General features: G+C 57.3%; 8 protein-coding genes across 8 annotated transcripts; 4 read left to right on the forward strand and 4 right to left on the reverse strand.

Annotated features, from left to right (window-relative positions):
- Nucleotides 1-336: 336 nt before the first annotated feature.
- VTJ04DRAFT_3754 (uncharacterized protein) lies at nucleotides 337-2,896 on the forward strand (the record flags this gene model as incomplete). Its single annotated transcript, XM_069361689.1, has 5 exons — nucleotides 337-365; nucleotides 446-647; nucleotides 712-2,470; nucleotides 2,527-2,712; nucleotides 2,766-2,896. The coding sequence occupies 5 exons, from the start codon at nucleotides 337-339 to the stop codon at nucleotides 2,894-2,896; spliced, it is 2,307 nt and encodes a 768-aa protein (XP_069222275.1).
- An 858-nt stretch (nucleotides 2,897-3,754) lies between these two features.
- Nucleotides 3,755-7,102, reverse strand: VTJ04DRAFT_3755 (uncharacterized protein; the record flags this gene model as incomplete). Its single annotated transcript, XM_069361690.1, has 1 exon — nucleotides 3,755-7,102. One exon carries the CDS (start codon nucleotides 7,100-7,102, stop codon nucleotides 3,755-3,757), a length of 3,348 nt encoding a protein of 1,115 aa, XP_069222276.1.
- A 542-nt stretch (nucleotides 7,103-7,644) lies between these two features.
- On the forward strand, nucleotides 7,645-8,073 carry VTJ04DRAFT_3756 (uncharacterized protein; the record flags this gene model as incomplete). The annotated part of the gene is made up of 1 exon (XM_069361691.1): nucleotides 7,645-8,073. The coding sequence occupies one exon, from the start codon at nucleotides 7,645-7,647 to the stop codon at nucleotides 8,071-8,073; it is 429 nt and encodes a 142-aa protein (XP_069222277.1).
- A 712-nt stretch (nucleotides 8,074-8,785) lies between these two features.
- VTJ04DRAFT_3757 (uncharacterized protein) lies at nucleotides 8,786-9,349 on the reverse strand (the record flags this gene model as incomplete). The annotated part of the gene is made up of 1 exon (XM_069361692.1): nucleotides 8,786-9,349. One exon carries the CDS (start codon nucleotides 9,347-9,349, stop codon nucleotides 8,786-8,788), a length of 564 nt encoding a protein of 187 aa, XP_069222278.1.
- A 185-nt stretch (nucleotides 9,350-9,534) lies between these two features.
- On the reverse strand, nucleotides 9,535-9,978 carry VTJ04DRAFT_3758 (uncharacterized protein; the record flags this gene model as incomplete). Its single annotated transcript, XM_069361693.1, has 1 exon — nucleotides 9,535-9,978. The coding sequence occupies one exon, from the start codon at nucleotides 9,976-9,978 to the stop codon at nucleotides 9,535-9,537; it is 444 nt and encodes a 147-aa protein (XP_069222279.1).
- A 5,342-nt stretch (nucleotides 9,979-15,320) lies between these two features.
- VTJ04DRAFT_3759 (uncharacterized protein) lies at nucleotides 15,321-17,041 on the forward strand (the record flags this gene model as incomplete). The annotated part of the gene is made up of 4 exons (XM_069361694.1): nucleotides 15,321-15,584; nucleotides 16,421-16,662; nucleotides 16,770-16,777; nucleotides 16,836-17,041. 4 exons carry the CDS (start codon nucleotides 15,321-15,323, stop codon nucleotides 17,039-17,041), a joined length of 720 nt encoding a protein of 239 aa, XP_069222280.1.
- A 41-nt stretch (nucleotides 17,042-17,082) lies between these two features.
- Nucleotides 17,083-19,999, forward strand: VTJ04DRAFT_3760 (uncharacterized protein; the record flags this gene model as incomplete). Its single annotated transcript, XM_069361696.1, has 5 exons — nucleotides 17,083-17,094; nucleotides 17,205-17,373; nucleotides 17,440-18,926; nucleotides 18,981-19,536; nucleotides 19,599-19,999. 5 exons carry the CDS (start codon nucleotides 17,083-17,085, stop codon nucleotides 19,997-19,999), a joined length of 2,625 nt encoding a protein of 874 aa, XP_069222281.1.
- Nucleotides 20,000-21,759: 1,760 nt separating this feature from the next.
- On the reverse strand, nucleotides 21,760-25,553 carry VTJ04DRAFT_3761 (uncharacterized protein; the record flags this gene model as incomplete). Its single annotated transcript, XM_069361697.1, has 5 exons — nucleotides 21,760-22,126; nucleotides 22,195-22,649; nucleotides 22,862-23,162; nucleotides 24,036-25,246; nucleotides 25,353-25,553. The coding sequence occupies 5 exons, from the start codon at nucleotides 25,551-25,553 to the stop codon at nucleotides 21,760-21,762; spliced, it is 2,535 nt and encodes an 844-aa protein (XP_069222282.1).
- Nucleotides 25,554-26,038: the final 485 nt, after the last annotated feature.

Raw genomic sequence — 26,038 nt, forward strand, 5'->3', positions numbered from 1 at the left:
GTCGGGCCCCAAGATATTGGAAGTTCCCAAACATTGGAAGTTGCGGTGGAGCCCCCTGCCCGGAGTGCCCCTCCCCCACCGATCCCGGCCTCTTGCCCCACGACCCAGCTTCGCAATTCTTTTTTTCCATTGCTTTGCTGTTGCTGGGGCCGTTCCTCAAAAGTCTGCCCCTCCTCCTCCTTCCCTTGGTCCTTGTCCCTCCCTCCTTTCTCTTTTTTCCCCCCAAACCTCAACCTCTCCCTCTGAATCTCATCCAAGCCCGAGGCAGGCCAGGAGAGATTGTATCTTTGATTTACCTTTGACCACCCCACATTGAACCACCCCGCCTCAGTCAAGATGGTCAAGTCGTCGGTTCTGGGTTTCCCGTAAGTCGCGTCCCTGAGCTCAATGGCTCTCGATTGAATCCCTTGATCTCCTAGACTCGGTGCTAACCGCCATGGCACAGCCGTATGGGTGTCCTTCGGGACCTCAAGAAGGCCAACGAGGCCTACTGGGCCGACAAGATCTCCCAGGAGGCTCTCCTTGCCGAGGGCAAGCGTCTCCGTCTCGCTCACTGGCAGATCCAGAAGGATGCTGGTGTCGACATCATCCCCTCCAACGACTTCTCTTTCTATGACCACGTCCTGGACCACATCCAGCTCTTCAATGTGAGTTCCTTTGACAACCCAAGCCCGCGCTGGACTACCCGTCTCTAACATTCCCGCTTCCCAGGCCATCCCTGCCCGCTACGCCAACCAGAAGCTCTCCCCTCTGGATGAGTACTTCGCCATGGGCCGTGGCCACCAGAAGGCCGGCGTCGATGTTCCGGCCCTGGAGATGGTCAAGTGGTTTGACTCCAACTACCACTACGTCAAGCCCACCCTCCAGGACAACCAGACTTTCTCCCTGGCTGCCGACCCCAAGCCCGTCCGCGAGTTCCTCGAGGCCAAGGAGGCTGGCATCCTGACCCGCCCCGTCCTTGTCGGCCCCGTCTCGTTCCTTGCCCTCGGCAAGGCTGACCGCGGCTCGACCGTCGACCCCATCACCCTCATTGACAAGCTCGTCCCCGTCTACGTCGAGCTTCTCAAGGCTCTGAAGGACGCCGGCGCCGAGTCGGTCCAGATCGACGAGCCCGTCCTTGTCTTCGACCTCCGCCCCGAGGTCAAGGCTGCCTTCAAGCCCGCCTATGAGGCTTTCGCCGCTGCCGGTGACTCCATCCCCAAGATCATTGTCGCCACCTACTTCGGCGACATCGTCCACAACTTTGACATCTTCCCGGCCTTCGCCAACGTTCAGGGCATCCACGTCGACCTGGTCCGCCACCCCGAGCAGCTCGAGCCCGTGATTGCTCAGCTCGGGCCCAACCAGATCCTCTCTGCTGGTGTCGTTGACGGCCGCAACATCTGGAAGAACAACTTCCAGAAGTCGCTCGACCTCCTCCAGAAAGCCATCAAGGCTCTCGGCGAGGACCGCGTCATTGTTGCCACCTCCAGCTCTCTGCTCCACACTCCTCACACTCTGGCCAGCGAGAAGAAGCTGCCCGCAGATGTCTACGAGTGGTTCTCGTTCGCCGTCGAGAAGGTCAAGGAGGTCGCCATCCTGGCCAAGGCTGTGACCGACCCGGAGGCCGTCCGTGCCGAGCTCGATGCCAACGCCGCCGCCATGAAGTCGCGCGCTGAGTCGACCCGCACCAACGACCCCAAGGTCAAGGAGCGCCAGCAGCAGGTCACCGAGGAGATGCACCACCGCAAGGCGCCCTTCGAGGTTCGCTTCGCCGAGCAGAAGAAGCACCTCGACCTTCCTCTGTTCCCTACCACCACCATCGGCTCCTTCCCCCAGACGAGCGAGATCCGTGTCCAGCGTGCCAAGTTCACCAAGGGCGAGATCACCGAGCAGGAGTACGATGAGTTCATCAAGAAGGAGATCGACCTGGCCATCCAGATCCAGGATGAGCTCGGCCTCGATGTCTACGTCCACGGTGAGCCTGAGCGTAACGACATGGTCCAGTACTTCGGTGAGCGCCTCCAGGGCTACGTCTTCACCACGCACGCCTGGGTCCAGTCGTACGGCTCTCGCTGCGTCCGCCCGCCCATCATTGTCGGTGACATTTCGCGCCCCGGCCCCATGACCGTCAAGGAGTCCAAGTATGCCGCCTCGGTTTCCAAGAAGCCCATGAAGGGCATGCTCACGGGCCCCGTCACCTGCCTGCGGTGGTCGTTCCCTCGTGACGATGTCCACCAATCCGTCCAGTGCCAGCAGCTCGCTCTGGCTCTCCGTGACGAGGTTCTCGACCTCGAGGCGAACGGCATCTTTGTCATCCAGGTCGATGAGCCTGCCCTCCGTGAAGGTCTTCCTCTGCGCAAGGGTGCTGAGCGCGACGCCTACCTCAAGTGGGCCGTCAACAGCTTCAAGCTGGCCACCGCTGGCGTCGAGAACTCGACCCAGATCCACTCGCACTTCTGCTACTCCGAGTTCCAGGACTTCTTCCATGGTAAGCCAAGATCGTCCCATGTTGATGTGTCACTCAGGAAAACTAACTCAGCCCAGCCATTGCCGCCCTGGATGCCGATGTTCTCTCGATCGAGAACTCCAAGTCGGATGCCAAGCTCCTCAAGGTCTTCATCGATGAGGCCTACCCGCGCCACATCGGCCCCGGTGTCTACGACATCCACAGCCCCCGTGTCCCGCCTGAGGAGGAGTTCAAGCAGCGCATCCAGGAGATGCTCCAGTACCGTACGTTTCTCGAGTTCACGTTATCGGAGACAATACATGCTAACACTCAACAGTCCGCCCTGAGCAGCTCTGGATCAACCCCGACTGCGGTCTCAAGACCCGCAAGTGGGATGAGGTCAAGGGTGCCCTCACCCACATGGTCAATGCCGCCAAGTACTTCCGCGCTCAGTACACCAAGGCCTAAGTGCCTAGTGTGTGCCTGAAAACACGCACGCACACACATACCATTGATACTTTCCCGGATCTTAATTTCAACAGCATGCATTTGGGGGTCTTCTAACGGTTTTAAAATGGGGAAACAAAAACGGTAGATGATACCTCCAAGGCGCCATATTCAACTCGGCGTTATTTGGCAAAAAGTAAGGGGAACCGGTTGTCTGTTTCAACAAGCATTAGCATCAGGGTTGGGAGAGGGGAATCAGGGAAGGGGGCTTGTTCGCCATTTCAACTTGGGCGTTTTTGAGGTTTTGATACATGGACAAAGAAAATGGGATGATATCACATTCGGGAAAGGGATCAGGGAATTTGTTAGTTAGCCGCGAGAAATGGTCCATGGACTTGCTGCATCTTCAACAAGATGGCGAGGGCCATGGCCGGGAATGACAATCTAGTCTTCCACTTTAGTGTGCATGTGGTCGATGGTGCTTGGGCTAGGTGATCGCGCAATCAGAAAGTGTTTTGACCATTTGAGATATAGGGAGTGTGTGTGGATGCCTCTTCGTTCTATGTTTACGTCTTGAAGACTCACTCTTGACCGCGGAATCAGCCCAGTTGTTCAACATTTTGTAGCATTATGTACAGACGTAGAATTTCTTTCTAGGCTAGCAAATCATGGTGATAGGTACCCAACATGCCAACCACCCTTACAGTTGCATGATATAGTATTAGCGAGAGATACCAACCCAGACAACATCAAGATGGGGACCTAGGTAGCCTCAGGAATTCTTCGAGCATTAACTACAAGTATACACACCATCACCCCCTTTTTTTGGTTCCCCATCCCATCCCTTTTTTCCTTTTACTCAAATCCAAAGAAAAACAATCATTTTGCCCACCCAAAAACATCCCCCACACTGACCGTGTTCCCCCTGACGCCCGCCAGCGCCACCAACACCCCAACCACATCCACCACCAACACCGCCGCCGCCGCCGTCATGAAGCGCGGGCAAAACACGCGGTACAGCATCAGGTGCCGCCGCAGGTGTCCGGCCCAGAGCATGGTGGCGAGCGCCTCGGTCGCAAAGTACGCGATGAAGCAACCCAGGGTCTTGCTCACCGCGTCAAGCAGACCTTTTCGTTTGGGGCCGGCCTTCCAGAGGACGAGGAGCGGCACGAACGCGGCAGCGAGGATGGGCCCGGCAAAGGTGTTGAGCGTCACGACGAGCGGGGACCAGGGGTAGCGGATCGTGAATAAGGGGATGAAGGCCGAGTCCCATTGGATGGTGGAGAGGATGGCTTGGTGGCCGGTTTTGAAGAAGTGGAAGGTGCCGAGCATGGCGAGGACGACGGGGCCGATGGGGCCAGTGGCATGTTTGAGGCTCAGCAAGTCCAGGATCTCGAGAAGCGCGAGGACCTGCCAGGCAAAGATGGCCAGCGCACCGGCGCCCATGGGCTTGCTGAGCAGGAAGCACGCGGCGAGCAGGTTGAGGGGGAGCAGCAGGTAGCGCGCGCCGTGGGTGTTGGCGTAGCCGAGGATGGCGACGCGGGCCTTGGACGGGTTGGACGGGTTGGCGGTGGCGCGGACCGAGACGCAGGGCGGCGCCCAGGCGAAGGCGGTGGTGCCGGCCACGAGGGACACGCCCAGGAGCATCTGGGCGAGGTAGACGTTGAGGTTCTTGAGGAAGTGCGGCGACGGCAGGTTGGGGATCCAGTTGTTGTTGTCGGCGGCGTCGAGGAGCCAGTAGAGCGCCGACATGGCGAGGACGGCGCGCAGGACGTAGCCGATCCAGACCGGGGCCAGGCCCTCGTAGGAGCGGGTGCCGTGGAGGTAGGCTTTAATGATGGATGGGAGGATGACCGCAGCGAGGAAGGGGATGAGGAGCTGCCAGGGTGCCGAGGTGCTGCTGGTCGCCGAGGCGTAGTAGGTCGAGGTGCAGTACGGTATTTGCTCCTCGCGGCAGAGCTTGGAGTAGCTGGCGACGCGGGTGAGGAGGACGAAGACGAGGGAGTGATAGATGGCGAGGGAGCGGTTGGCAAGGTCGGGCAGGCGGAGGGCGGCCAGGGCGGAGGCGACGCCGAAGGTGGTGAGGAAGAAGAGGAGGATCGAGTCTTCCCAGATGGTGAACGAGTTGCTCGCGAAACCGACGGATTGGCTAACGGTGAAGACGACGGCCATCCAGCCCCAGAAGGTCTTGGGGAGGAATCGCGGCACGGCCTCGTGAATCTCGTAGATCCTCACCAACACGACGAGAATGCTCGTCAGCGCCGCGATGCCGGATCCGCGATACCAATCCCCCGTGCCCGCCTTGTATGCAGAGACCATGCCGCCGAAAAACACGGGCACCGCGCCCAGCAGGGCCGATGCAACGAGCCGCTTCTCGGGGATGTCCGTGACGGGGGCTTTGATACCCTGCATCTCGAGGCTCTTCTCGGCCAGCTCCAGCTCCTCGTCTTCCACTACATCCTCGTCGTCGTCTCCCCGCGAAACGTACGCCAGGAGCGCCACAACTCCCAACGCCATGATGACAATTCCAAAGACCATATTCTTGACATCAAACCGCGCCCACAGCGCCCTGCAGACCTCGAGGTTCTTCTCCTGGTACGCGGCAAACGCTTCCCACATCGCGGCCCAGTCCTGCTGCTTCTTGCCGGCGCCCGCAGACACGAGCGCCTCAGCCTTGTCCCACAGCTCGGCCGGCGTGCCGGGCCCGGTAGGCGGCTGGATACCCCGCGCGGCAAAGTACGCAGACTGATATCTCTTGATGCCGGCGGCCGCGACGCGTTCCGCGGCAGCGAGGTTCGCCCAAGAAACGCCCTTGCCACTGCCGACGGCAAACGCCTCCTCGATCGGCCGGCCCAGATTGTTGAAGGGGATGGGGATGCCCATGAGCAGCGCCAGGGTCGGGACGAAATCGATTTGATTGACAGGGCGTACTTTGGCATTCGGCGGCGGCGCGGCGTGCTCGGGCTTGGTTCGTCCAAAGATGCCCTTGGGCGAGTACATCCACAGCGCCGACTCGATCTCGTCGGCGCTCTCCCCGCCGTGATCGCCCTTGCCGTCCATGCCGTGGTCGCCCATCACGATCAGCACCGTCTTGTCGTCCATGGTGGCAACCAGGTCGCGGATGAACTTGTCCATCTGGCGCAGCTTCTTTGCCATCTCGGGATGGCTCGGGCCGTAGCGGTGCCCAGCGTGGTCGACGCCCAAGCAATGCCCGATCAGCACATCCCACTCCCCGCGCCGCTCCATGGCCGGGAAGATGTTGTCGATGACCCCGTTATCCACCGTGTGCAAGTCCCAGACATTAAAACTGTCGTACGCCCTGCTCAAGTTCGCGTGGAAATACCCCGGAAACAGGGCCTCCCACGTGTCGTCGCCCAGATGCACCACCCTCTTCCCGGCCTCCCGGAACTGCACCAGCAGGTTATCCTCGTCAATTGCGGTTCCCGAAAAGCTGTTTCCCAAATCCACAAACGTCGGCAACGTCCCCGTCGTCAGCCCCTTCAACCTCTGCATCGTAGCCGTCGGCGGATCCGCGATGAACGGCCTCAAGAAGGCCTTGTCGGGGTGCTGCTTCGCCATTTCGTAAAGTACCGTCAGCTTATCATGGTACGCCTCCCCATCCCCTACCGGCACGGCAAAGTCATATCTCAGCGCATCAATCACCACCACCACGGCCCTCTCAAAGGTCCTGGGATGCCAACACCCGCCGTCCACGGTCCCCTTGCCCTTCCACGCGGGCAACAACGAATCCACCACCGACGACGAGGAAGTCCCATCGACCGTAGGCGGCACGGCGCACTCGGACCTCTGATCCAGCACCAGCCGCGTCAGCAAGAACCCGCTGGTAAAGTAGGCGATGCCGACGACGTGGACGAGCAGCAGCCACACCCAGAACCCCGCGGTCCACGCCCAGCGGGTTTGGTAGGCGGATTTGCGCGCAGCTTCGACGCTGGCGCGGACGCGCTCGCGCAGGGCGAGCTTTTCGTGCTGTTCCTTTGTTTGGGCGGCGAGGGCTTCTAGGGGGTTGGGGCTGGCATCGGGACCACCAGCAGCAGCAGCAGTGTTCGGGGAAGAGGAGGAGGCAGCGGCAGAGGCATCTTGGGCTTCTTTGCGACGCTTCGCGGCGGCGAACTCGGCGGCAATGGTTTTGTAGTCGAGGTTTGCCGTCTTGTCCTTGTCCGGGCCGGACGACGGGGATGGTTTAGGTGGAGGTTTCGAGGGCGGCATGGTGGGAAGGGGGGGTAAAATAAAGAGAACAAAAGAACAAGAAATAGAGAAAATATAGGTTCAAGGAGACGACGAGAAGGAATGAAAAGAGAAGGAAAAAGATCAAGGAATGACAACGAAAGAGACGACGGGGCTATAATGTTCCTCAACAATCAAGCCCCAGTGCCATTGAGCTCGCGACGGTCGAGCGACGAGCCACGCAACGAAAAGAAGATGGTGAGTTTGGGCGAATTGAGTGGGTTGAGGTTGGACATTTGGAGCTGCCTGGGAATCTCGGCGGGCATCGCCAATGGATCAGGCTGAGCGAGATCTGAAACCCCACTGTCATTGGACCCTAACCCTGACCATCAAGGTGTTCATCTGAAGAATCATACCTGTGAAACGAAATTGGAGATCGACGGCAACGACATGGCAATTTACTGTGTTAGGACATACAATTCAAGAAGCCAATGTCCTCCAGACCTCCAGCCTTGTGCACCAGGCAGCCATGTTGAACGGGCATCTCCCTTTCCCCGGCTACATACACCCAAGCCCATGAACGTATGGACCAACACCTCCTGGTCAACAAGCCACGCTTAACATCCAAAACACCGACCGTTCCGACATCCACCATCAACTTGAACCGAGCGGAGTTGAAAGAGCCCAAGAGCCGACACAGCCTCATCCAAATCCAAGCAAACCATCCATGGAGCTCCGGGGATCCCGGCCTCTCCCCACAGCAAAACAAACAAACCAAACATCAATGCTCAAAACCACAATTCATCTCACCAACAGGAGAAACAAAACATCAAGTCCAAAAAAATTGCCTGCCTCAACGGCAAGGCGGAAAAATAGAATTACACAATATGAAAAAGCTATGCCCATATAAACAGAGCCGAACAAAGGCCGGCGGGGCGCTCTCCAAGAACCCAAACGGCGCCCCGATCATGCATATATATAGGTATCGTGTGTATACATTGCTCGCGGGGTGAGACGTCAACACCTGGTGATGGGTAAAGGACCGGACATGTCAACCGCGCTCTCCTCATATCAGCCCCTCCTTCGAGACATCAAGAGTGTCGCGGTCTCATCCACCACCACCATCATCTGGCCATTTGACGTCCCACACACCGCAAGGCAGGCCAGGCTGGTTTGGCGTCCCTGACCCTCCCAATCCATAATCCCTTCACCCATCCATCCATCCACACCCCCGACCTGCCTGCCTGCCTGCCTGCCAGCTTGGTTGCTTGCTTGCCGAGCTTTGATCAAAAGAGAATCGAACCCGCTACCTCCCATCCAGCGCCCCGAGAAATATCAAATGGAAATGGGGCGCAGGGAGGTAGGACGACGCCGAGATCACCGTTAAAAAATTAGAAGAGAACCAAAAGAGAAGCGCGAAAGGGAGGTCCGGTGTCTCGGCGGCGGTTTTAGTATGGCCGGTTGTAAATGGTTGGTATCTCTTTCGTGTCCCAGGTAGTAGATAGATCCGTTCGTCGCAAAAACCAAGTCTACGCTCCCATGATGAAATAAAAAATGTCGTAAAAGAAGTGCCCGCTCTCGCTGGTGGAATCGTCGGAGAAAACAGGAAGGGTCGTTGTCCGGCCCTCTCTCTCTTTTTCTGTCCATCACATCCATGGACAACTTCCCTCCAAGGGGGATCGAGTCCAACGGCTCGAACCTGCCCGTATTGAAGGAAACCTCCTCTTAAGGATTGTACTCCTTCTCCTTCAGACCCCCAATCTTCTCCATATCGATCGAGTAGAACTGGGAGCTGCTCTCCTTCTCGTAGGCGGGAAGCTCTTCGTCGTGCAGGGGCTCGAGGCCAATCGAAGTCTCGCCGACGCGAACAACCACAACGCGCCCGCTCTTGGGCCGGCCCTGCTCGTCCTGCTCGTCGGGGAAGGTGATGTGGATCTCGGGAACGTTATCGGGAGAGTGAGGCGGGGAGTTGGGGTTCGCAAGCATGGGCTGGCCGCCGCCGTTGACAACAATAACGCTGGACCGACCGTTGCCGCCGCTGGTGGTGATGGTGAGCCGCCGGTGGTTCCCCGTCTTCTTGACGTCCTGGTACGTCGGCAGCGTCTCGCGCATCATCTGCTTCTTCCTCCGCTGCTTCCGGATGAACATGAGGGCGCCGAGCGCCAGGAGACCGAACACCGTGACACAAAGGAGCGCGACCAGGATCTTGATGACCGAGTCGTTGTTGTCGATGGGCTTCTCGCCCGAGTAGTCGCCGTCCCGGCGGAAGATCCTCGCGACAGAATCCATGGTGGCTGGCTGATAATGAGTGTATGTGATAGGCGTGTGGTGAGGGTATGTACTGTGAGGAAGCTGTCGAGTCGAGGGCGCGTTCGTCAACATCATGTCGCCTCATCCCTGGATCTGGGACGTCCAACGCAGGGAGCCGATCAGCAACCTACCTGCCCTAGGCTCTCTCTCTCTCTGTCTGTCTGCTATGTCTGGTATGGACTTGGCGTCGCGTTGAATTGGAGGCGTGACACAGGGAATTGCATCGACCAGGTAAAAAGACAGGACTGGAATCGACTGAAAGAATGAAGTCGATGCCGATTAAGGTGTAAGTACCTAAGAAAAGACCGTGGAATTAATTCCCTAGATCGGGAGGTGGAAGGGAGTGACCGTAAAGAACGACGGATGCAATTCCCTGGTGTCGATGGACGCCGGCGATCCAAAGTCGCGGGTTGGAGTGAGGTGGTGAGGGAGGGAAAAGAGAAGGTGAAGGGAGGGGAGGGGGTGAAAAGAAGAGAGAAGGAAAGGAAAGGACCCCAAGCAACCTCAGCCGGACCAACAAGCGCCCAGCAAGCGGTCAGGCGAGGAGAGAGGAGAGCAGAGCGGAGGCGCTTGGCTCTGCAAGCACGGTCCCTGGCGTCTTCCACCATGTCAGGGGAAAGCATCACGCACTTCTGCCAGGCACAGGCACACTGGCGCTACCGTAGCAGCGGACGACGCTGGATTGGGATGAACCGTCCCCATCCAATTCGCCGCTCAGCCAATCAAGGAGCTTAACGGCCGGCCATCCAGTGGGTCTCAATTTTGGTCCAATTTACCCCTGTCGCTCTCTGTGGAGGCGCGTGGAGGGTTTTCTTCACCTCTCTCTGCGGAGACGGCAAAAGCGCCGCAGAAACGACACGACGAGAGAGCAGAGATCTCTCCGAAGGGAAGCCCGGACAAGGGGGATGGATGGAACGTCAGGTTGGGATGCGAATGGGGCCCAGACCTCGCCGTGCAGTTCTTCAAGGTTCCCCTCATCTTCTTTTTTCTGCCGTTGCATGAAGAAACAAGCGGAAACATGCAACCGTTCAATATGCCGGGATCCATGTTTCCAGGAAACGAGACTCGCGTGGGAAATGACAACAACACAACGGCCGACAGCATCGACCATGGAAGTCGAAAATCGCGAATTGACAAGCTGAGCCGATGAATTGCGGACAAACCCAGAGACAATCCAACAACCCAGCTTTCATGTTGACCTCTGACCGACGGAGGAAGCCTAGTGGAGCGTAGCCGCCCGTCGGTCGCTGCACCGTCACACTCTGGACTCTGGATGGAACCTGGATTTCCCCGGCGGCAAATGATCGGTTGTTCGGGCGCGATGAGTGAGACGCTGATCTCGATTCCTCCTCAGCAGATCCAGACCGCAAAAAAAGGTTGCTCACGCGCCATGCCAACTCACCAATGGACCTCTGGTCCTGGACTGGGAGATGGTTGTCATCGCAAACTCTCAACCTCCTTGGCCACGTGCCCAACGACAACGACATTGCATCTGTTGACATGAAACACCTAGCTCCAAACCGTTTGCAACTGTCCGTGCCTGTATGTATGTACATGCCACAGACCAGGCACCTGAAGCACCTATGGATGAAGGCCGTCAGCATCCAACGCCGCCGCCGCACCCGCCACCGCAGGAGTACTCCGTACGTAGCAGCAGGAGCGTTTGGCCTGCCCGGTGCTTACACAGCCGATTCAAAACCCAAGTTTGGGAACAGGCAGATGGAAGCCATCAACGACATCTGTCAATCGAGTGTCAAGCAACTCGCCGGGCCGCCCGCCGCTCGAGTGTTGCAACCGTGACACCGACTGATGACACCAGGCACCACCACCACCATTAATAGGTGACGACGGGAGCTGAGCCATATGTCATGACATGGTACGAAGTATGGCATGGCATGACCGCTCCCCGGCAAACAGACAGACAGACAAATAAACACACCTTTGCCGTTTCGCCAGGATGAACGAAGCAAATCCAAAACTAACTGACAGGTGTATGGAGGCATGTCCAAAGTCTTCGGACACCGCGTGCCTGCCTGCCTGCCTGCCTTCTTCTCCCCGTTCTCTAGCTCTTGAGCTCACAGTGACTACGATCGTACCCCGCAACAACCCTCATGTTGTGTGTGTCGTGCCCAGTCGGCGCAGTCGGTCTTTTCACTTCTGCCTGCTACCTATCCCATGCCATGCCATGCCATGTCGTGTCCTGTCCTATCCTGTCATGGCATGACGGCGTCATAACCGCGGACCACGCTATGCTACACGATGCTGTGTGTAGTGAGTGTATGTGCACCACGGCAAATCCTCGTCCCTGCCCCCGGCGGCGGCGGTGGTGACGGCGGGGTATGGCTCCGTAGGTAGCCGGAGAGCGCGCGGTGAAGGCACGGCAGCCACAGAAACGTTTCGGTTTCGGTGTGGGGCCGCTGTGCTTCCGACCGACTGGCTGGCTGGTGGTCAGGATGTTTGGCCCGGCGCGCTGTGGTTACAAGGTCGTTCCCGTTTGGGGTAGACTGTGTGTGTGTCGTGGTTTGTTGGGGGAGAGGGAGGGTTCGTGGACGGTGAGAGCCCGGTTGGTGCGTCACCTTTTCTCCCACTCATCTCCACTCTTCCAAGCTGGTTTGTATTGGGGATATTTCGAGAATGGGATGGGATGCGGGGAACGGGTTAAGCTGTCGAAACGCAAAGACCTTCCTCTTCCTCCTCTCCTTCGTCTGTCTCCGGTCTGTTCAGGGTTGTCCTTTTCATTCTCTCCCCTTTCATGTTTCCGTCTAGGCGTCCCGGCCCTGGCGGTGAGCCGTGTGTTCCAGCCTGCCGCCGAGTGAGTTGCTCAGCGGTTTGACATCGTCGTACGTGTGCCAGGCGAGGTTGATGACGGGGTGTGATTTGGGTATTGGGCAAGCTAGCCCTCTCTGGGGCCGATAACTCCGGGTGGACTTCTCTGTCGCTCGTCACGAAGGTCGTAGTGGATCGATCCATGCATGAGCTGCTGTCTCTTGGACTCCCGCTCCAGGGATTGACGACAGCGACGGGTTAGAGTGTGGGCCAATATCTGGGACATCCCAGGAACCTCATCCATCACCACGTTCCATGTGGACGTTCGCCTGCGCATGTGGTGTTTCCGTCTGCCACACGACGATGGAGACATGGTCAGTTGGAACCCCAATCCCAGGATCGGTGGAGAAGCGGTGAGGCTCAGGAGCAGAACAAAAAGAGTCCGAATTGCTGGCTCCCTCTTGTTACGGAGAACGGAAGGACTAGCAGCTTGTTGATGGATGCCTCCCTCTGCCCCTCTCTCTCTCACTCTCGTGGCCGTGGCGTACAGACTGGTTCTCCGCAGCCGGACACGGCATAGTATGTCAGGCACATGACGACACCTGCCTCGTCGTGTCCGTCAGCGGCGGGACAGGGAGCCGCCGCCGCGCAACGCGTAGCGCAACATGGTGGGCCGCGCAATGTTTGCGCCTAGGGGGTAGCGTGGGAAGGGAGCTCGGGGCACACAAGGGACGGAAAAGGGATGGAGGAGAAAGAGGCAAACACGGGACACGGTGACAGGAAAAGACAAGAAACAAACTCGGCAGTGACACAGAAGCAGCTAGGATGGATGAGCCGGGCCGTTGTGTGTATACTATCTGAAACGGCCGGGCGAAAGATACTAATATTACCAAGCTGGCCGCGACCCAGTCAGGGAGAAACGGGACATTGGGATATCAAGGCGCGGGCGGTGTCACGACAGCGGGAGGCTGCGTCGGTCTGCCGAACGTCGGCAGCTCTGTTGTAATCTGATTAAGAGAGAGAAGTTCTTCTCGATGCCTGGTCGAGAACAAGGGACGCCTGCTCGAGGAAGAACCGCTGATCTTGTTGACTGCATATCTGTCGGCCCGTTGTAACCAACAGGGAATGGGGCGTTCTTTTTCATTCCCTTGAGCTTGAGCCCGGAGAGAAAAGACGGAGGGAGGTGAATGCCGGTCCCATGCCAGACGACTATCCCTTGCCTCGTGGCTTCGGGGACGCACATTGAGCCTCTCGTGCCAATAAGGGTCGAGAGAGAGAGTAAAAACCAGGACAGATCGTCCAGGGACGCAACGAGCAAAGGGCGCACAGGCACGTCGCACCAACTTCATCTGAGTTGCGGAGTCGGTGCTGTGTCGCGGTTTGTCTGGCTCCAGGGAGGGCGGAAGGGGTGGAGAGATGATTCTGTCTGTCAGAGAGGCCACACAATGCCACAAGTAGGACATGCAGCATGGATAGGACTGTCGGAGACTCCCGAGAGGCCAGGGCAACTTATCTTCGCACGGGAGTGGCGCACAAGTGGGTGGTTGGCGCCTGGGAGTGAGACACGACGAAGGCGGGGCGTGCAGGAGCCCATTCCGCACAGCCGTCGCCGGGCTTACAAGAAGGGACGAGTCTTGCCCCTTGATTGTGTATGCGTGTGCCCTCGATCCCCTACTCTTGGTGATGCATATAGAGGCAGTGTTGGACCCGGATCGCGCGCGGGGTCTGTGAGGCAGATAGTCCGGCACTCCATCCTCGTTGTATGTACAGTACCACCTGCAAGTGTGCATAACATACATACCTTAGCAACAGCGTGGTCCCTCGGGGTCCTTCGAGTACCTATCTTATCCAACTATCATCCACCTGGCCGGGCTCTCGCAGTTAACTCAATCTCAAAGATAGTTGAGAAGCGGAGAGCAAACAGTGTGTGGCGTGGTGAGTCAGCCTGCTTGTGTCTGTTGGCAATGTTTGGGATGAGATGGTGTGGTTTGTATGACGAGGTCCGCATGGGATGAGAAAGGAAGCATCGGCCAAACTGACCAGGCGGGACTCCCAGAGAGCAGATCGAGGCAAACAAACCATAAGCGGTACAGCTGAGACCGAGACTTGGACATCCAGTCGAGTCTTGCGTTGAGAGTGTTCTGGGCACTAGGTGGCTGACGCGGTTCATCTGAGAGTCGAGACATTCGAGACATCATCGACGCGCCAACCCAGGAGCAGCACAACCACCACCATCACTGCCGCCGCCACAGGACATCAGACGGCGAAGGGAGCTGGAAACCAACAACGGAAGGAAAGGAAAACGAAACCAACAAGACCCAACACTCTGGATCCTGGGTTCCGAGATCATCGAGCATCAGGTCTTGGCTCCGGTGTGGCGCATCGGGCACAGTGAGACGCATTAAGTCGGTGGTCGGATTTCAGGCATTTCAGGCATCTTTATTTCCATTCTTGTTGTGCAGTTTGCGGGCAGAAATCGGAGTTGTCTGGTGGAAGTCGAGGAAGGCACCGGGCGAAAAAGGCAGCCTTGGACCTGCTCCGTAAGGTATTGAGGCACTGAGGAAGGAACCCATCGTGCGATCAGTGAAGTAGGACGAACCTCACGAGTAGTCGTCAGGAATCGGCAAGCACGACCAGAGCCACGAGCGGGCGGCAACCACACTTGGCTTGGACTCGTCCATCCACCTTCAACCACTAACAGCCGCTTTCAGCACCCGACTGAGCGGTTGTGCCAACCAACAGCTCGGAACTCGGAGCCTGCATTCTCTTTCCTCCCGCTCTTGGGGTCTCTCAAAGCCATCAACTCGACCAGACTCGACTTGGGCCAACTCGCCCCGCCAATCTAGGGCCCATTGTCTTGAGAGAGAGATCCCTCTCCCAAAACGACAAGCTTCACGCACATCAAGCTTGCATCTTACATCCTTCAGCATCTCGATCCCTCGACCCAACAATCATCAGAACCAACACCTCGTTCCAGGTCCTCTTTCAACAAAAAAGTCGTGCACCAACCTCTCTCTACCTTCTTTGATCGAGAGCCTTTGTACCACGACAGCCCGGATCCCATAAGACACCCAAGACAGCCCAAGCATCCAGCCCCCCTGCAGTTCTCAGATCTACGAACCTGCAGTTACCTGACTCCCGCCCTCCATCTGACTTACCGAGTACATATTTCGGGCCCCGACGCATGAACATCGAGAAACACCAGAGCAAATCACAACCACTTCTCGATCTCGCGCCATCGAACTCGCAACGATCCCGCAGTCTAGCCTCGTCGCTTGTCACCCGCCGTCCACGCCGCTTCCGGCCTCGTTCAGGCCCTGAAGTTGTCCCAGAATTCCCCACAAACCCAAGCTTCCCCAGCCTGCAGGGCAAGACAACACCGTTTTTCTGGGTGCCGAGTCCCACCAACAGCACACCCAAGACGAAACCAAGATCGCGGCCTAAAAAGGTAAAGTCCAGGTCCCCTCTCTTGGCTTGGCCGCGACCCCGTCCATCTCTTCCCGTTCGGCCCCAACCTGTTCCCCTTCCATTTTCTTTTCGCCTTTCCAATTCCTGCCAAGCCTGCTGCACGACTCGTCCGCTCTGCTGCCCACTGCTGCCCGTCGCCGCGCATCTGCATCCACGCATCCACACCCACCTCACCACCAACCAAGTGAACCAGAACCCAACCAACCAGCCAATCCCATCCTTTTTCTGTGATCCTGGGGGGCTTCACCGGGAACCCCCTCCACCCCTGGTTCGGTTGTCTCGAGTTCCATCGCCCCCAGGGTTCCAGGGATCCCAGCGCAGAGGCAAGCTGTGCTTCCCCAGGGCAGTGGCCCCAAGACACAGGACGAAGCCAGCCCCTCTGCCGGCCCCAGCCCAAGAAAAGCAGCAGCGGCACAACCCACAAGCATCCATCCCTGCCTGGCCCTTCAGGTCAGGGCGGGACATCGAAATCCATCCAGTTCTCCCCTCAGGAACCTTGAACTTGGGACAAGGGTACGCTACGCTCGGGTCTTCAACCCGCCGAACGTTCTCTCTGTCCTGTCTTTCCCTCTCTGTGTTGTTGTTTAGTTTTTTGTGCTTCCTGCGTTCCCTTCCTTCATTCTCATCCCTTGAGACGAGGCCGAGGTCCAGTCCTCCTCGCCGCTGCGCACGTCTTCGTCATTGAATCCTCCAACGCATCACCCCCCCATCGAAGAAGGACATAAGTACCTCCCGCAAACATCCCAACACGAAGTTTTCCCGTGATCGACGCCGCCGCCTTTGTCGGTCTTGCGCAAACTATCTTGTCCGCTCAAGGTGCGGTCCAGCCCGCTGGAGTCTCCGACGCAGTTCTGCGCACATCTTGCCCTGCTCTGGTGTCCGAAAAGCACCAAGCCTCCTGCGCTGATCCAGTCACCACTGCGCCCCGCCCCCTCCCTCAGTCAGCGGCTCTGCGCATTCCCCCAGACTGCTGCCCAGGCCCTCGTCAAAGTGGACAAGCTCATGCCCCAGGCGCCGGTGAATACCGCTCTCCCCGCCTTCCCGCCTCCCAGCTTAACGTTAGTTTGCGAAGCTGGGTGGGACGTCAGCCTTACCAATCCTCCCTCATCCACCACTGCCTCCCCCCCCACTAGGCCCCAACTTTTGTTGTCTTGTTACTGCACAGACGCACTTGTTTGCTCGGTTGCCGGCTGTTGGGACATGCGCTGACCTCGCTTCCCACTTGTCGCAGCTCCCACACGACAAGCAAATAATTCCCCCGACACTGTTTCGTGCCGAATCCGTCGAATCCGTCCTTTCCTCCTCCGGCCACCAAAACACGTCCTCTACTTGACGACGAGGAACCAACAGCGCCTGTACCATACCGGCCGGACAGGGTTCCGCGCCCACTACACACATCTGTCAATACCTCAAAGGTCAATCTCGCTCGCTCTGTGAGCTGTATACCGGCAACGACATATCATTCAAACTCCACCAACATGGCGAACAACGTATGTTCTGTGCCTCACCGACCAGCCACCTTCCACCCTCGTGCGCGGGGCATATCATGTTGTCCTTGGCCATTCCTGTGGCATGTAACTAACGTTGAGACTACCGCTAGACGACGACGAGACGCAGTCGGCTTTCCGACTATACGGGGGTATCTAAGGAAAATACGAACTCCCAAGCTACCGCCACCAACGGCTTTCTGAACAAGAGCGTCCAAGCACCCTGGAATAACAATTCTGCGGCGACATTCGCGACAGCTCGGGATGGGGTGTCTTCTAGAGGTTTGTTGGAGCCTGGTCTGGGCAGTAGTTGGACAAGGCCAGAGAACGGGGCTGATATGAGAGTAGACGCCTTCAACAGCTTCACCAGTGCTGCCTTTGGCGCTATCGCCGCGCCGACCTCGGCGGACAAGAACACCTGGAGCAGCAGCTACTGGAACGACACCAAGTCTGCCGGCAACACATCTCCACGGACCCGTCCCGACCCCGCGGGCTTCTCTACCAACGTATACAGCAATATCTTTGCGCCATCCACAACACTCCAACCGTCTGCGGTGGGATCCCGTCCATCGACCATGGCCTCGTTGCAGCCCACAAATGGTACCCTCAGATACCCAACCACATTTCCGGGATCCGGAGACAACGGCACTATCGATCAGTTCAAGACTCAAGATCTCGATCGGTCTTTGTACAATGCCCCGGGGCGCCGGCAAGGTCCCGATCAGCTACTCGGGCTCAGAGGTTCGGTCTCTGGTCGTCCAGATGCCGACTTCGCTGCTCAGCCCACCTCCTTGAGCGATCTCACATACGCAACGACGCCGAGCCATTCCCAACGGCCCTCTCTCTCGGGTCCTTCTCTCTCGCAACAAGCTGCGAGCTTTGACGCTGCCCGGCAAACTCCGATGAGTATTTCCGATGCGCTCGGCATGCTGAGCCTGGCCGACGTAACCAACGGCGCCGTGAACAATGGACCGAGCTCCGGGGCGTACGACGGCGTGTCCCCTGGTTTCCAGTTCAATCCTGGATCGCAGTCCTGGGACAACGGACAAGCGTACGTCAACGGCTTCCCGAGGGATTCATTCAGGAATGGCAGCATGGACAAGCGCGGTTCGATAGGCGGCCGCAACTCGCCGGCCGGCAGCACATATCAGCCAGGTGGCGGCCTGAATAGTCCCAGGAGCTTCACGGGAACGCCCCAGCCGAATGGAGACCCCTGGTCGAGGCCCTCTTCTCGAGATCCGATGCTGGCCGCTGAGTTGGCCCGGCGGGGTCTCGGTGACCCGTTCGTGCAGGCTTCCCCGGTTGCCAACTTTTTCCCGAACGGCTATGTTCCCCCTAATTTTCCGCAGTTCCCATCCCCCTATGCGGCCGCGTTCGCCGACCCCCGGCAGGCGAGCCAGTTAGCGCCCTTTGGCATCCCCATGGGTCCGTTTGGCTTCGTTCCTGGCGCGATCCCCACTAGGCCTGCCAGAGACCAGGATGCGGGGAGGGCCTTCAGGAGCCCGCTGTTGGATGAGTTCCGCAGCAGCCCGAGATCCAGGAAATGGGAGCTCCAGGACATCTGGGGTCATATCGTCGAGTTCTGCGGCGATCAGCATGCGTCTCGGTTCATTCAGGCCAAGTTGGAGACGGCCAACAGCGACGAGAGGGCTCGCGTCTTTGCCGAGATTGAGCCCAACACCATCCAGCTCATGAAAGACGTGTTTGGCAACTACGTCATGCAGAAGCTGTTCGAGCACGGCGATCAGGTCCAGAAGAGGGTGCTGGCTAATGCCATGAAGGGCAAGGTGGTCGATCTGTCGATGCAGATGTACGGCTGCCGGGTTGTGCAGAAGGTGAGTGGCGCTGTGTTTGCTGATGTCTTGGGTTGTTTTGCTAATCGTTGATAGGCTCTCGAGCACGTTCTCGTTGAGCAGCAGGTTGAGTTGGTGAAGGAGCTGGAACCGGAGCTCATCACGGTGTCCATGGACCAACACGGCAACCACGTCATCCAGCAAGCGATCGCCTTGGTTCCCCGCGAGCATCTGAACAACATGATGGCCGGGTTCAAGGGTCACGTCTGCGACCTGGCTTCCCACCAATACGGCTGCCGGGTCATCCAGCGAGTCTTGGAGCACGGCTCCGAGGACGACAAAGCCGCCATGATGAAGGAGCTGCACACGGGGGTCCAGAAGCTGCTGACTGACATGTTCGGGAACTACGTTATTCAGCATGTCCTCGAGAAAGGTCCGGCTGAAGACCGCACCCGCATCATCAACTGCGTTACGCCCCAGATATTGTCGCTGTCGAGGCACAAGAATGCTTCGAACGTCGTCGAGAAGTGCATTATGCACGGCACGCCACAGGAACAGCGCGCCATCCGGGATCAGTTGTTGACTCGTGCCGACGAGGCCAATGGTCCGCTCTTCCAGTTGATGAAGGACCAATACGGAAACTATGTCATTCGTATGTTTTGGGCACTTTTATCTCGGATACCAGAATGCAACCTTGCTGACGTGACATGACAGAAAAACTCGTCCGTGCTCTGCAACCCGCCGACAAGATGGTGTTGGTGGAGAAGCTGGCGGCACACCTCCCGTCGCTCAAGAGGTCCGGCGCTACAAGCAAACAGATTGAGGCCATGACCCGCCTCGTCTCGGAGTCCCGGCTCCCGGAATCGTCACCCAGCAGCGGACAGCCAACCCCAATGTCGACGGCCCCGACATCCCCCGGCCTGCGCGTGGATGTCCATGCAGCCTCGCCAACTCCAAACCAGACCAGTGACGCCAACACGCCAGCGAGTTCCCCGTCTACGACCCCGTCGTGCTCCGTTTCGACAAATGGTGTCAAGCCAGCCGCAGATGCGTCCAGCATCCAAGCATCATGCAACGAGAAGAAAACCCCCACGGCACCCTCCAAGAAGGCGTAGACTACCTGCCTAGCAGGGCATAATTCGTGCATCATGCACCCATTCTGTCTGATACATGGCTTTTGCCGGGGCCAACCAGCACCCATCTTCGCTTCGTCTTTTTCCACGAACATTATTTTTTACGGGCTAGATCGGTTGTAATTTTTCTCCTTGCTTTGTTTGCTTTTGGGGTCGGGACGTGATGCCCGGGGCGTTATGTTCACGACAAACAAAACACTACATACCTACCACCTCGGGGAAAACAAAAAAATGGAGAGGCACACATGTGACGGGAAATTAGGAACTCGACTTACTTCTCAATGACCACCAACAACAGGCGTACATCATCAAGACATGGAGCAATGGAAGAATGGAGGGGGTTGATTGGGAGTAACAAACAACAAACGTACTTGCTTTGTTTTCTTTTCTCTTGTTTTTTTCTCTCTCTCCATTTGTATTTATGTGTTTTGCTAGCTGCCGGGTATTTTTGTTGGAGGTATTATTGAGGATGGATGAGGGAGGAAAAAATGAGGCAAGACAAGGAAATGAAAGGGAAGGGAAGGGAGGGATATATCCTTACATGCGCAGGAATACTCGCTGATTTTTTTATCTGCTTCTCTGCTTCTCTCTGGTCTGGTTTGGTCGGTCTTCTGACCATTGTTGATTTGCGTCTTGTCCTTTCGGGTTGCTTGATGATGATGACTATGGCTACGGCTAATTACGGCAATGGCAACAAGAACATGGAGATGTGAAGAATGGAGGGTTGTAATGAGCTTTTCGAAGAGGGGGATAGGGATGCCTTGTTGTTTCTCGTCTTTTTTCCCCTTGTCTCTTGAGTTCTTATCATTGTGTTTAGCCACCTACCTATCAAGGAAGAAGGTTATGGATGGGTGGATGGATGGATGGGAAGAGAACTCAGGTGCCTCAACCTAAACGTACCTGACCTACCTACCCAGGAAGAAAGAGATAAATGGGAGGCAGAGGAAGAATGGGAATCGGTGTTGACTGCTTTCATTTGTTCATGTACCTACCTATGTTCTTTTCTTGTCCATTTATTGTTGACGCTGACTTTACCTTGACTTGACTTGCGTTCTTTCTCTCGATTTTTATGGTAATACATGTGTACCTAGAGGAAGGTAGGCATAAGCATGGCATAGCGCGCCTTGACTTTTTTTAAGGAGAAATAAACAGGTTGTTTTACCTTAGGTAGCTGAACTAGGTCGACCAACTCTGGTCTTGCATTGACGGAGAACATGTTGATGCAAAACATCATTTATTACAAGCAGATCTCTCACACTTTACATTCATACTGCTATCAATTCACATGTTCACACCATATCAATCATACATTATTCCGGTTGAGACAAGCCCATTCTGATGATGCCTTACGGGAATTCTCCTCATGAAATTACTCATACAGCAATATTTCTCCCGCTTCCTGCCCTGTTTCGCTGTTCATCGCTCATCCATGATCCACAGGTAATCTAACAAGCACCACCCGCTGACTGGCTGGCAACCTGAAGTAGTAAATCCTCCCGAAAGAGACATCGCTTCCCGAACCTCCACAGATCATCATGTCCACATGTTCCAGGCACCAAGTTGCTTCCCATCTTCCCGGAACCCTCCAACCAAGCTCGGAACGACACGACGGCAAAAACAAAGTCCTGTGATCCTTCTTCCGCCATGCCACTTCTGCAATCTTGCCATTTCCATTTTCATTTCTTTTTCCGTCCTCCCTCATCCCCGTTCCTCCCCTTCTTCACATCCCCACCCAAAGCTTCCTACTTCAACTCCTCCCCAAACACATGCAACACAATCTTGTTCTCCCCCTCCTTCCCCGCGTTCTTGTTGCCCAGGTAGCCCCGGGCCCAGTCGTAGCCCATGGCGTAGGCGAGCGCCTTGCCGTCTGTGCGGAAGGCGAGGGCGGTGATGGGGTGGTCGTTTTCCACCTTGAACGGAGCCCGGAGGCGGATCTTGCGCTGGACGTTCCAGACCGCAAAGGTGCCGTCGCCGCCGGCCGTGGCCAGAACGTCCTTGTCGGCGGGGGAGAAGGCGACGGCGTTGACCGAGTAGACGTCGGTCGGGGTTTTGGGCTGGGGAGGGTGGGGCTCGCGGTGGCATCGGAAGGTGAGCTTGCTGAAGTTTTCTCTGTGGCGGTGGGATGGCGTTCGTTTGTTGGTCGTGGTGGTTGAGTTGGGAAAGGGAAAGGGACTTACATCTTGTCATCGGACCCCTGCACAACAGCACGGCCGCCGATGCAGCCCACGGCCCAGCGCGAGCCATCCGCCGTCATGGAAAGGGAAGTAAGCTGCAATCCGAGCGGGTCCTCGACCGTGTTCCAGACCTTGTAGTTGTCGCGGCGGAGGTCGATCAGATGCACGTTCTTGTCGGCGGTGGCCGCGGCGAGGAACTTGGGACTAGCGTCCATGGCGTAGACGCGCTCGGGAAGGTCGATGGTGGTGACGGGGTTGGGCTGGCGCAGGTCCCAGTAGCGGATGGTCTTGTCCCACGACCCGGAGGCGACCATGGGCTGGTTGGCGAAGGGCACGTCGATGAAGCGCACGCTGCGCACCGGCTTGGAGTGGCCCCGGATTTCCATCGCTTGGCCGGTCGGCATGTCGAGGAGGTGGATCTTTTTGTCGGCAGAAGCGCCGGCGGCGAGGGTTCCGTCCTGAAGTGAGTGAGGGGTTAGTGAGATGCTGCTGAAAAGACAGGTACTTCCGCACCGTCGCCATACCTGTGCAAAAAGGAACGGTTCGTATCGTTCGTTCGGTTCGCGTAAGAGAGATCGAGGAAAAATCGGATCGGCAGGTCCTCGGCGCGACGGTGGGATCGATCGACCGGGGGCGATGCGTCTTCGAACGAGTTTCATGTGTGACTTACCTTGCTAATGTCGCAATCGAGGACGGGGGCGCCGATGCGGATAGAGGCGATGGGCTTGATGGACTCGGTCTTCGTGGCAACGGTGGCATCGTAGACATAGACATTACCGTCCCACGAGGCGGCGGCCAGGTGGTTGGACACGGGCGACCAGCGCAGGGCCGAGACGGTGTCGGTCGGGCCTGGAGGAAAGGCGACCGACTTGTCCTGCTTGCCCTTGTCGATGCTAGGGGGAGTGAGGAGGGTTTTGTTCCTGCCGTATGCCATGTTGACGATGACCGAGTTGGCGGAGTTGTGAAATGGACTTAGGTGAAAGGTTGTTGTGGTTGTTGTTGTGAGGTGTTGGTGGTGAAGGTCGTCGAGGTGGTGAAGGTGGCCGAGAAGGGAAAGTGGGATGAATTTATTTCGTTTGTAAGTGGTCGGCAGCTGGCCGACGCCCGCGGTGCCCTGGGCTTTGGTGCAGAGCCAGAGGTTCAGTTAAGGTTCGGCTAGCACTTAGCTCCCGCTGTGGCGAGTGGTCGTCAGGGGCTTGGCTCGCCCATCAACAGGCATCAATGGCTGACAGGGGTGTTATTAGTCATCAAGACCGTCTGGGATTGGCTCCTTTTTCAAGGCAGAAATATCGCCGGTTTGTCGCTGCAGCCTAAGGCTGCCTGTGTATTTTTTTTCTGTCCTTCAGAAGAGTTGAGTGACTCGATCCGTGAATCAGAAATACAGTTGATGACAAACCGATGTCAAAATGACAGCCTCACATCCTGCATCGGCCTGGTGCCTTCGGTTACCGACAGCAAGTAGTACATCATGTTCACCTCAGGTATGACCTGGCACATTGTCCAACAGGTAGGTAGCATTTACGTCACCAAGTATGTACATGCCGTCATCACAGGAACGGCCACAATCACGGTCTCAGAGGTCAAGTCTGTTTTCTTCTTTTTTACAATTTTTATTTTCGAGTATTGTGGGCACTTCACCCTCTCTCTCGGCTGATATTTACAATTCTATTTCTATATCTAAGAATGAGAAAAATATAAAAGATCAAGCCAACCCGAACCGCAACCAAACCAAACAGCACCATGCGTCAAACCACCTCCCTCCCTAGATCTACAAACCCACCACCAAACCCACCACAACAACCCCCACCGCCTTCCACATCACCCCCTTTCCCTCCCCCACCGACTTCGCCATCCCGCTCGGCGGCACCCCTGACGTCCTTCCCCCTTTCAACCCCTCCGTCGCCCTGACCGGATTCTCCACCCTCGTCGCCCCGGGGATGCCATCCTCTCCGACTTTCCCAATCTCCTTCACGGTGGTACTCGACCCGGGAGCCGTAGCCGCGGCCAACGCCGCCGGGTCCTTGGTCAAATCAAACCTCGTCGGCGCGATCGCCACCTCGTGGTTGGCGAGGTCGAACACGACGTACGCGGACCGCAGGAACGTGTCGCCCAGGACGTAGGTCCCCGTGCCCGCGGGCGCGACGCCGAAGAGGCAGGCGGGGGAACCGTCGGGCATGCGCGGCCGGCTGCCGTCGGATGAGGTGTACGCGTCCAGCACTAGCTCGTCGAAGCCGACGGAGATGGTAGGAGTAGTAAAGGCGAAGGATAAGCTCGCACTCGTGTTGCTGGCGAGTGAGCAGGGGACGTAGCCGATGCCGTTGGCTTCGTCGTACGATGCGCCGAGAGCGGAAAAGAGTTCGAAGGCGAGGCGGTTGGGGATGTAGGTCAGCGTGGAGCCTGTGTCGACGAGGAATGCTAAGGCGAGGGATTCGCCTTTGCCCAGCGCCAGGTTGCCCAGGGTGAGACCGGTGAGGGTGATCATGAACTCGCGATATTTGCCGTCCTTGAGCTTTTCGACAGGCAATGACATCAGCGGCGGAGTGTAGTAGGCCGAGTCGACCCCGCCGAAGAGGATGCTCCCCGTGCTGGCGTCGAGGTCGTTCAGCCAGATGCTGTAGGCCGGGGAGTTGATGACGCCGTCGGTGACCAGCTGCTCGGGGAAGTTGGGGTAGGCCGGCAGCCCGCCGCGCGTGACTTGCGCCTCGTTGGCGCTGTAGCCGATGCCCAGGATGCCTTGGCGGTTGGAGCTGGAGTAGCCGATGCCGAACTGCAGCCGGGAGAGGGTCTGAGGGCCGACGGTGACCGTGTCGGAGACGTAGTCGCCGCTGGCGCTGGTGCCGTCGACGTAGGTGATGTTGAACTTGGAGTTGACGTACTGCGACGTGGTGGATGCGTTGGGGTCGTACATGCCCGTGGCGGCGCAGGGGTTGGAGGAGGAGGAGCAGAAGGAGGAAGAAGGCGTGTTGAACCAGAGGTCGCTGCTGCCCGTGTCGATGTGGAGTCGGACCGAGACGGGGGGAGTGCCGACGGTGGCGTTGATGTAGTAGAGAGTTTCCTGGGAGAGGTTAGTAGGTTCCAGGTTGCTTTTGCATCATCGTCACGATCATTGTCATCATATCATCAACGGGGAGGAGAAGCTTGGCGTCATTGTCAATACATACGGCATTGTCAAGGCCAGCAGTAAACGAGTCCCTCTTTCTCATCCTCAGCCTGTCACGATGGACTGGATTCCGCGGAGCCTGCCGCTGGATGGAGACGCCGACGACCTTGAGGACATCCGAGGCCCTGGGAACGGAGAGGCTGATGGCCGTCTGGGCGAAGATGGCCATGATGGCTAGGAGTAACAAGGTTGTTGTTGTCATCTTTGTGGTTTGATCGCACAGATGAAAATGTATATGACGGGAGTTGATGAAACAAAGCTACCCGAGCAATGGTATACACTAGGGGTCACTTAGGTGAGTAGTTATGTGTTTTTGGTAAGGAAGAGAAAACTCCTGACAAAGGCCAGCATTGTTGAAGAGTATTTGACTGGGCAGTGTGAGACACGGGTCTCCGCGACGAAATCTGGCGTCATCTGGTCCGGTGCGGTGAGGTGCTTTGATGTTTTTGTGGTTGAGTCACCTATTCGAGGTCAGAGCGTTGGCCTCCCAGGAACAGATGAGATGAGGTGACAGAGACGGGCTGAAGCGGGAGGTCCAGTTCCCCGTTCCCCAAGGGGCAAATACTAACTACGACATATTGATGTAAAAGGTCCATGGACAATGGACAACAGCATGTTGACCAAATGTAAATGTCAATGAGATGGAAAATGACTCATCTAGACTGTGGCTCAAACCTAAAGGTGATG

This window comes from Mycothermus thermophilus (genome assembly GCF_041956435.1).
Source record: "Mycothermus thermophilus strain CBS 625.91 unplaced genomic scaffold VTJ04scaffold_2, whole genome shotgun sequence".
Taxonomy (NCBI): domain Eukaryota; kingdom Fungi; phylum Ascomycota; class Sordariomycetes; order Sordariales; family Chaetomiaceae; genus Mycothermus; species Mycothermus thermophilus.